Raw genomic sequence first — 10505 nt, 5'->3', positions numbered from 1 at the left:
GATTTTCTGGGTGGGCTGAAATCATGCGTGATAGGAACTAGGCTACCTAAAATGACACAAACCATCTTTGGAAAAACAAGTGTTTGATATGCACTTTATTTATTTTTTGGCTCATGTCCCATCCGCTTACATGGAGGGGGCGGGACTTACGACCCATACAGCAGCCAACCACCAGGGGGCGATGGAGATGTTTTGGCTTCACTTTTGAGGAGCTGTCATGCAGTCAATTCTTTTTACTTTTTACTATAGGCTACTTAGTGTTATTATTACATGTAGTTGGGTAGGCTGTAAATAGGCAAGATTACACTCCACAATCATACAAGACATTTTTGGACCGCTGCTTAAAATTAACTGGGTTGCTGGGTTAAACTGCTGTTTGTATTAACTGGGTTGTAGACTAACCATGTAGCATACATTGCTTTAGGTATACTTTTAAAATAAGTAAATTGGTACAACATGGAATGCATACAATGACGCATTAATTTGTTTAGAACTAGGTTACGTAATACAGTATTGAGTTTACAAATTGCAGCGGTAGCCGAACGGCTTCTTTGCAAAAAATATGTTGGACTTCGGATCAACTAGTCATCAAAGTAACTTGAGAAGAAGGGGGGAACTTTCACCATTGTATGCCGTTATAATTGGATAAAAAGTCTGTCAATCCTTGAGTGTCCGCTTAAAAAACGCATATTTTAGACTAACAAAACAAATGCCCAGCGCCTTTAAGTACGGGGTTCTCCTATTTTATGGTTAACATATGTCTATAAAGCCTTTTCTTTGTCGGTCACTTTGCACGACCATTGCGGGGCGTATTCTACAAACATTTTGACGTCTTGTGGCGAGAACCATGAAGTATTGAAGAACGGACGGGCGTGGAGTCAGAATTAAGTACGACGGTACGTCTCCGTCTTGTCTCCAGTTGGGCATGATGTATCTTTTTCATCATTAATATTATCTCAACTTCTAACAGTCAACTATGAAAGGTCAAACTAGATGAGGGGTTATTAGGCTACAGTTATTCTACATTGGTCATCCTAAAACAGCAAGGAAAGTCCTTTTATGGACACTGGATGATGATGAGCACATTAAAGGTCTAGGAATGCATACATTGTTTCATATTCTAAGCAGAAATACCAGGGGGTTTAAACAAGAATTGACAGTAAAGCAAAGAGATAGAGATAGATTTATATTAATATGAGTTTTCACAGCTGATTGTGTGACAGGTTGCCACTATGTTAAAAGGTCTAGTTTCTGGCATACATCTGTTGTTTTTTGTCTTTTTGTCTTGTAGATTTCTATTTCTCATCTGGCAGACGGGTCCCATTGTCCTTAAGTGGGGGTCCCCCCCTCCCTTATCATCCTCTCCCCAGCTGTCACCCCCCCCCCCACACACACACACACACACACACACACACATCAATTTTACCCTTGCATGCCTTGCAACAACCCCCAAACCTCCTAATACACATCGAGCCCCAATGGCAGATCCATCAATACCATCGCAACCTGGTGGCCAGACCAGTAAGATTATCCAGTTTAAACTGGTGCTACTTGGGGACTCTGCTGTGGGAAAGTCCAGTCTGCTGGTACGGTTTGTCAAAGATCAGTTTCAGGACTTCCAGGAGAGCACAATTGGAGGTACAGAACCACATGCTTAGTTGTGTGCACTTTTCCTCTGAGATTTAGGGAGAAGGTGCGATACCCTTTCTATCTGTCCATGATCGGGTTTACTTTAGCCACTTTATACTCTTCCCACTGTCTTGCAAATTTGGGCATAAATTGAGCCTACATCCTCTTGCCATCCCATGTTCTCTCTCCCCCTTGTCTCAGCTGCCTTTGTGACCCAGATGGTGAGTGTGGATGGTGTCATGGTCAAGTTTGAGATCTGGGACACAGCAGGTCAGGAGCGCTACCACAGCCTGGCACCCATGTACTACAGGGCTGCCCATGCAGCCATAGTTGTCTATGACATCACCAACACAGTATGGAAAACAATTTCATATTTGCATCTAGCATTAACTCCACACACTCTTAACTTTGCATGCACGGACCCATTATTTCTTAGCAGCAGTTCTAGACAGACTGCCTCATCTTGCAGCAGACTGTCCAGCTGTTTAAGCCTACGGTGTTAACCTTGTTGCTACCGCTACCCTTCATCCTCTCATTTAAATATGTTCTTGCTCTGTATAGGAGACATTTGACAGAGCAAAAAGGTGGGTGACTGAACTCCAAGACCAAGCTAGCCCAAGCATAGTGATTGCCTTAGCTGGCAACAAGGCAGACAAATCTGCCAACAGAGCTGTGGAATACGAGGTGAGTACTCAAATATTCACAAAAACTGGTGGAATATATCTAAAAGTAAATACTTCTAACATACTGTGCTAATGAGTTTGTCATTGACACAGAAAATACAGATCTTTGGTTTTGTGGAATTGATTTCATTCTAGCACTAATAATGCTCCTGCAGGAGGCTCAGGTCTATGCTGCAGATAACAAACTAGTCTTTATGGAAACTTCTGCTAAGACTGCCATGAACATCAGTAATCTATTCCTGGCCATAGGTGAGCAATACATCATCACACAATCATATTACTCTCTAAACTTTGATCTCTATCTTTCTCTATTGGAAACAGACCAGACCAACTAATAGCTCTATTTTTCACAGACATAAACAACAATACATACTTAGACAGCATATCTATTCCACAACCAGCATGGTCTTTCTGGACAGGGTGCCCAGACAGCACCAACATGTAATGCCATTATATATACACCAGAGGGTAGTAATAATCTAATGTTGGAACAGTATGTGGTCTAAGAATTAGCACATGTCTTAGGTAGCTCTAAGAAACATCATTAAGCATAACTAAAATTCATGCCTCAGAAAATATGTTGATCATATCACGATTTATTGTCTTCTAGCCAAGACACTGCCAAAGAATGATCTGACGGGTGGCATAGGGGCTGGTGCTGGTTGTCGGAGACCAAGAGGACAAGGAGATGGAGTCAACCTCAGCCAGTCGACTCAGACCAGCAAGGCCAAGTGCTGTGGAAACTAAGAGATAGAGTAGACAAGGACTAGACCAAGCACTGCAAAATAAGCCATTTCTTAGGAGCAGGTGGGAACATGACAGGTGTGAAAGGTTTTGAGAATTAGAAAAAAATGATTTACAATAGGAATTCAATAGGGGTATCTTAAGTTCCTCAAAAAGAAAGGGAAATTGCTATGATAAAGTCATTTTTTAAAAATAGATAAGCCTATCCAATCACACAGCATTCCAACAGGAAGAGGTACAAAGGAATTAAAAGATATAAGGCTAAATGTGTGTTGGCATTAGATTGTCCATTTTCCTCTCAGGTGATTTTACATAAATATTTTAAGGGCGACTGTGTCAGCGGTGTGGAGGTTTCTGACAAGGACAATTCCAGGAGGGGCAATGGTGCCGAATAAAAAGTATAATATGAATACATTTATACAAACAAATTGTATTTTTCTATTAAAATTGTACATTTTACATTTAGTCATTTAGCAGACGCTCTTATCCAGAGTGACTTACAGTAAGTACAGGGACATTCTCCCGGAGGCAAGTAGGGTGAAGTGCCTTTCCCAAGGACACAACGTCATGTGGCACAGTCTGGAATCGAACCAGCAACCTTTGGATTACTAGCCCAATTCCCTAACCACTCAGCCACCTGACTCCCTATAATAAATAATATAATAACCTGTAACTCCCTATAATAAATAATATAATAACCTGACTCCATTATAATAAATCGCTACATTGTTTAGTGTATAACACAATAAACCACTCAAATAAATGATACATTTGTATATTATTTTGTTTACTTGATGTTTGTACTGAATATCCCAAATCAACAACACTGACTCTTAACACATCCAAACATATGACTGTATAAAATATTTATTCTTTAAAAGAATAGAATCAATTCTAAAAATACATTTTACTATTTGGTGTAAATATGCATCTCTGCATTCTTGCTTCATTTTAAAGAACTGTACAGTATTATGTGAAACTAATTTGCCACTTTACAGCATGACATTTCAACCAATCTGATCCAAGTACAAGCCAAAGCTAACTGTGCAAGACTTTTTTTTTGCATTTTAAAGCATGCAGCAAAATAGTTTTTAATAAAGATTTATATCTAGATAAAACCATGACATTATGAGCATTTATACATGATATTATATCATAGTTCATCAACTTAGCAATAAATAGCACTGTGTGTTTAAAAACCACACTAGTACTATACATTTCTTGTTCCCAAAACAGCAGGCAGGCAACACAGATGATAAACAAATGCAAAACATTCATAAAACACCATTATCAAAGTTAAAAAGTATATATTTAAAGTAGCAAATTGTAACTGTAAATTAAATCCCTTTTAAAACACCCTCTTTAAGACATCGATTATCTGGATATGAAGAAATATGAGCTGCTTCTGACTTGTACACATATACAGCATAAGCACACTAAATACAAAATTGGAATGCTTTGTAACAGGAGGAAAACTCAAGTTCCTGTTAAACATGCATATGTCAAATCAAAATACAGTCACAAGTAAGCATGCAGAATGTGCAAATTTGAATGTGAAACAACAGATCAATCTTAGGAATGATTAAACCAAATCTTGTGAGGAGTTTTGATTTGAAAGATTGCAGTGTTTGTGTTATGCTTCCCAAGCCCCACACCTCAGATAACTACAAAAACAGAGGACACACTGTACAGCAATGTCAGATAAAAAAAAATCATAACCATTTCCAAATTCAGTAGTTTCACTGCAATTGAGCAAACATTTGATTGCAAATTTACAAGAATGTACAGTACCAAAACTCTTAAAGGTACAATTATATGGAATGTTGTCCTTCAAATTTCTGAGTATCTGTCACACACACAAGGAAGCCAGTGTAGACTTAACCAGTTGTATCTTTCAAGTTCTCAAGATGTGCTGAGGTGTTCAAGCAAAGGCAAGTCCTTCATGAGGATAAAAATAAACATTCTTGTAAAGGCTAGTGGGATAGTGAAAACATTAGTTTTATTCCCATAGATGGTATCATTTTAACCCTTTTAGTTTTTTCCCTTACTCCCTTTTACCCTTATGTTTTCGGTTGTGTACTGTTGTGACTGCAAACTGGCCAGCAGCCAATAATAGTTCTAGGAGCACCGAAACGGCATCAAAGAAAGTATATGATACAGACCTGTGTTGTGTCCCCAACATATCTGATAACTTTGTGTATGCCTGAAGGGATTATCAGCAAGTTAGGACACAAAACAAGGAATCAACAATGTGTATATACAATAATATGTATATCCATTAATGCAACTTGTCATGTCATACATGCGATAAAAGAGATTTTGAGAAGTATGTGGTTATTAGTTTAAATGAATTACAAGCCGCATGAAAGCTAAAGGCCAAAACACACCAACGTGATAGCTGGCTATAAACTGTGGACTGACAGTTTGGTATGTACACATAGACAGCTGGTACTTTCTAGCTGAATCCATATTTAGAAATGATTTAGATCAAAAGGTCAGTCTTGATACAGAGTATGGTCATAGCTTGGTTGAAATTTTTAATTCATTAAACTACTTTACAAATCTTAAAACCAGTGTGGGCCCACTCAGTTTTATCCTGTGTTCAGTTTAATGCAATCCCACTATAAATTTCTTTCGGCAGAAAACAGGTCTTAAAATAAGGGACAAAAATAGTGTGAAAGTACTCATATTTGCTTTGGGATGTATCAGGTACTAATTTATGAAAAGGGTTTTCATTGGAAGTTGATTTGAAGTTGAGTTAAACTGATTTGCTTAAAGTGTTTGAACACAAAACTATTTGTTTTATGTATGAAGACCTAGCTGGTTCCACTCTGCAAGGAAGCCAAAAACAAACAGTCTAAAAAGAGTAAGAACCATCAAGTTGACCTCATGTTAAATTCTGTCAGACCAAGAAGAAGTTTGGTGTGTTTTGGCCATAACAACTTTTTTTTAAGGAGCTAGACCATGAGCTGGTACACCAAGAATTCAGAACAAATGTGACCCTTTTACACTCAATAGGCTGTAAGCCACCAAGAACTTATGACACAATACAAGAGTCATTAGGATTTCTGGCCTCATTGGTTAGATCTCCCTCCTCCTTCTCTACAGTGGGGCAGGCATCATCAATCAGCCCTGTTCCGTTCAGGCCAGAGAACACTGGGAAGACATTCTCCAGCTCAGGTGTGTCAGCAGACGCATCCTCATAGGCGCTAATGCTGTCTGTGTCGTTGTTCCTATCAGGGGAGGTGTCCTGCTTGGCCTCTGTTTGGCTTTCTTCGGGGCTCCCGAAAACCCCTTCTTGAGAAAGCGAGCTGCCCAGTGCCAGAGACGACATCTGCCCAAAGGTCTTGTTGACCATCCTGTGGAGCTTGCTCAGGGGGCTTTGTCTATCCTCGGTACCATCCCCCACATCCTCCAAGTCCACCGATGAGCCAAGCTGAGTATCATAGAGAGGTGGGGGGTGGGAGAAACTATCCATAGACTGTTCCCCCCTCCCCTTCCTTAAGAAGGAGAGCAGTCCAGTGCTGGTCTCTGCAGACAACCCATTCCTCTGAGTGTCTAATGGTATACTTTCCAATCGATTGATTGAAAGAGGTGTATCTTGGGAAAAATCGACCTCCTCGCTTGGTGCATTTCCAATGTTCTCCATTGCTTCCTTTTTCATTTGAGCTTTCCCTTCATATGCCTTTTGTCTTGCCAGACCCCCCTCCTCCTCTCTGACAAACGTGTAAACCGGAACTGAAGGTATGGTATTTCTCTCCTGCAGAGCAAAAACATGACAATTATGCATTAACAACACAATGTTATGAATGATAATTGAGCACACATTAAGGAGTTTTTTTTATTTCATCCAATTAGGAAGCCAAACAAGCCTTTCTGTTGGGGTGTGACAACACACCACTATAACAGGTATAGCCTCAACAGCTTCCATGGTTTTGACTGGAATACTTGTACATACTTTAGGTATGGGCAGGTCACATAGCAAGGCCAGTTGTCACCATTTTTTTGTATTGTAACAGGAAACCAGGATCACTAGTACATCTGCCATTAAGTGGTCTGTTAGGCAGGATATTCTTTGGTACAGGCCTCAAGGCCATGTTACTGGGAAACACTGGTCTGTTGACAGCCAATATCCCATGGCATTACATAACCAAGCCCCTCTGTCCAAGTAAAATGTCTAATCTCTTCCATGGTCTTCTAAAACCCATTTATTTGTAGTTTTTAGGGCAAAGGGGACGCCCTACTAATGACTGAAGACAAAATCAAAGACAGTTGAAATCAAGTGGGAGTGGTATGTTACAACATACCATTAGCCAACCCTGGTTATGCTTACACACAGAATGTGCACATTTGCTATTGTTGCTAAATGCATCAAAAACACCTAAATATTTATCAAATGTGTCTTACACTTTTAAGACACATTAACAAACACACATACAGGGGGGTTGCTCCTAAACCAAAGTGATTTCCCAGCAGCAGAAACACCTCGCTCTGTCAAGCTCAGCAAAGCAAGACTGAACCGAGCTGACACTCCCCCTGACAAACTGAGTTACGTAACCAGAGATGGCATGCACTAACAAGCCATTAGTCAGTCTTCCTGCCCAAAACCAGGAAGCCTGTGCTTGTGTCTCTGTGTATGATTACATAAGCTCTGGTTTCTCATTACCTCTTTTAGTCTCTCCACCTCCTGCATCAGAGAGCTGACCATACCTTCCAACTTCTTCTTTGCCTCTCTTTCTCGCTCCAACTCCTGTTAACATAGACATGTCAGTGTCAAAAGGGCATTAGAAAAATGCAGTTAAAGAGTGTTAAAATGCCAGATCATTACCAACCTGTGCTTCAACAATTTGTGACTGGGTCATTGTTGAGACTGGCTTTGAGCAGACATTGTAATCAACTCGGGCAGTGTTCTGTGATTATGTTGCTGAAAACTTATCACCCGTTAAGTCAGATGGGTTTGTTCTTTTCTGGACAAACCTGTTTACCTCACAACTACATGACCTGTAGAGGGACTTGGGAGTCTATTTGAACAGGTTTTCAGTAGATGTTAGCATGTTTAGAAGTCAGTGTTTTTTTGTGTATGCATCTGATCATACCATGCTAGCCTGGCTGGCTTCTCTCTGAGCTTCAGCCAGCATCTCTTCTACCCCTTCCAGAGCGTCCTGCAGAACATCCACCTGGAACAGCAGCGTCTCTCGCTGAACCTCCAGCCCACTCAGCTCCTGTACCACTTCCTTGTAGCTTTCCTGCAGTTCTTCCTGCACAACAAACACATAGGATTAATAAATGCTAGATTTAAATGATTTTCCTGGCCAATCTGTGTTTCAGCTGACTGACAACACTCCGGTAGGCCTGTATGAGTGAGCAGCTTTATCCGGTCACATGAAATGAACATCAGTGGTGAAGCATATTCATGTACAATCTGCAAAAGACACACAAAGTAAACCAGTTTAATCTGATCATGTGACATGCTCAGGTATATTTGTGATTAGGTTTATCTGGTTCCTGGGACAATATGTCTACAATAAGGGCACATTCTATTAGGTTGGGGTGCCCTTGCCAAACACTAAGCACAGCTTATCACCATTTCAGGGAATCCTATGATCAGATCCTGCTCCGACTGCTGAAATTAAAAAGAGAGAGGCACATCACTTCACATGCAAGAGTAGAACAGATCTAATTACATGAAAGGGGATACAAGACAGCCAATGATGACGTTTACATTAGTGGCCCAACTTCTTGAGTATATGTTACCTGACTTTCACTCTGCCTCTTGAGGGTTCCCCTGGAGTCACTGCGTGTCAGGCGCCTGGTGGAATTCTCTGTCTGACAGAAAAACAAGAGCCCCTTAAGACATGTCTTAATGTTAACAAGGGCATGTTCTCTAAGACATGAATAACTGTTCTGTAAAATATTTATTTTTAATTTTGTGGTGCTCACAATCGTAGTCAGCTAGTACCCTACATGACATGTTCAACTGGTCTGGAATGTCCAAAAAATCTATACTTCAAGCATTTCACACCCATATGACAACACATCATTTCCATACGTAATAGACCTGCTCTGAAATTGAAGCTTTTTAAAGACGGTGACACGAGAGTTACCTTTAGATATTCAATACACCTCAACTCATAAACACCGATATAAGCATATTAGTCACTGCCTCATTATGTAGCCATTTCTATAATGAATGTCATGGTAAGCTTGGTATTGCCTAACCTTGTCTCACTGTCCCTTTCAAACACGTCTGCTGCGTAGGCTAGAACATGGCCCTTTTTAACGCATATTCGAGTAGACAGCGATTAAGCAAATAATCAATTTTCCCCTATATTTTCTAGCTAAAGTAACAAATTGTGTACAGGCATTTGCCACTGGCAAATTGCCAGTGAGATAGAGTATTATTAAGTCGATCGATATTTGTAACGCTGTCACCGTTTCGCGTTGTGTAATCAATTTAGGCACTTCTGAAGTAACTACCTGGCAAGAGACGGTTTAAGCTAAGCTAAGCTAAAGTATTATTTATAGGCTGTAGCCTTTAAGTGCGGTACATTTAGGCTTTCGTGTAAATACGCACTATTTGATAGTGGATCAAATGGTCTAAAGTAAAGAAATCAAGCTAAAGAATAGTCTAGACTAGAACACGACTGTAAACAATGTCGACGTGATTTCACGACGTTTACCTCCTTGATAATGTTGCGAAGCGACTCATCCTCGCTTACACCTCGAGAAAGAGTCCTTTTCCTCGGCGAACCAGCTTTTTCAAAGGACCCGGAATGCATTTTTCTATGATAAAGCCTAAAAAATATTTAGCAATTGCCTGATAACTTCATGAAATGAGTAAAACTCGAGACGCACCCTGTGATGTTTTGTTTAGTGTGTGTAGAGGGCGTAGGTTTGAACTGACGCTCATAGAGTAGGCGGGCGTTGGAGCGTGGGTGGAATTTGTGTCTTGTAGGCCTACAGTGCCCTCAGTAAATGAGAAGTAACGAACCAACTTAATGTATATAACATGAGAGGACACATCAGTTAAAGTTTGAAACAATTTAATGTTTACCATGCCAGCTTATTTGTTCGTCGGATAAAATAGATAATGCATAGGAATAGTTTTTACATCGTTTTTACATCGTTTTTACATATAGGAATATGTCTATATAAATGCTAATGGAAGCTTTGTATTACAACTGGTATGCATTTCAGACATAACCAGTATCTCAACATCTGAGAGGTCTCTTTTATGATAGTAGCCTACTCATGGTTTAGGTCTCTCTTCATGCTTGATGCTCTTGATATAGACCTACCATTTGCAAAAGCAGCTGGACTACGTTCCTCCAGTAGGTGACAGTAACAAGCCATTACTCAGAGCTACAGGAAAAGTCATTATCATCAGTGTTGCAATGTCTACAATTTGGTATTCACTTCAGACAATAAAAAAACGAGTCTTTCAACCTT

At 40.0% G+C, this 10505-nt stretch overlaps 2 protein-coding genes across 2 annotated transcripts; one reads left to right on the top strand and one right to left on the bottom strand.

The window, feature by feature from the left end:
• The first annotated feature begins 577 nt into the window (after positions 1-577).
• LOC134024769 (ras-related protein Rab-5B-like) lies at positions 578-3491 on the top strand. Its single transcript, XM_062467433.1, has 6 exons — positions 578-896; positions 1292-1638; positions 1831-1982; positions 2191-2313; positions 2468-2561; positions 2923-3491. Exons 2-6 carry the CDS (start codon positions 1479-1481, stop codon positions 3057-3059), a joined length of 666 nt encoding a protein of 221 aa, XP_062323417.1. The 5' UTR covers positions 578-896; positions 1292-1478; the 3' UTR covers positions 3060-3491.
• A 416-nt stretch (positions 3492-3907) lies between these two features.
• si:ch1073-456m8.1 (leucine-rich repeat flightless-interacting protein 2) lies at positions 3908-9962 on the bottom strand. The gene is made up of 6 exons (XM_062467376.1): positions 9737-9962; positions 8811-8882; positions 8641-8679; positions 8153-8314; positions 7723-7806; positions 3908-6816 (listed from the first exon to the last, which is right to left on the bottom strand). Exons 1-6 carry the CDS (start codon positions 9833-9835, stop codon positions 6094-6096), a joined length of 1179 nt encoding a protein of 392 aa, XP_062323360.1. The 5' UTR covers positions 9836-9962; the 3' UTR covers positions 3908-6093.
• Between the last annotated feature and the right edge of the window lie 543 nt (positions 9963-10505).

The sequence above is a fragment of the Osmerus eperlanus genome, chromosome 1, assembly GCF_963692335.1.
Source record: "Osmerus eperlanus chromosome 1, fOsmEpe2.1, whole genome shotgun sequence".
NCBI classification, from domain to species: Eukaryota; Metazoa; Chordata; class Actinopteri; order Osmeriformes; family Osmeridae; genus Osmerus; species Osmerus eperlanus.
Note: the sequence above shows the minus strand (reverse complement) of the source record. Positions and strands in the feature narration are given on the sequence as shown.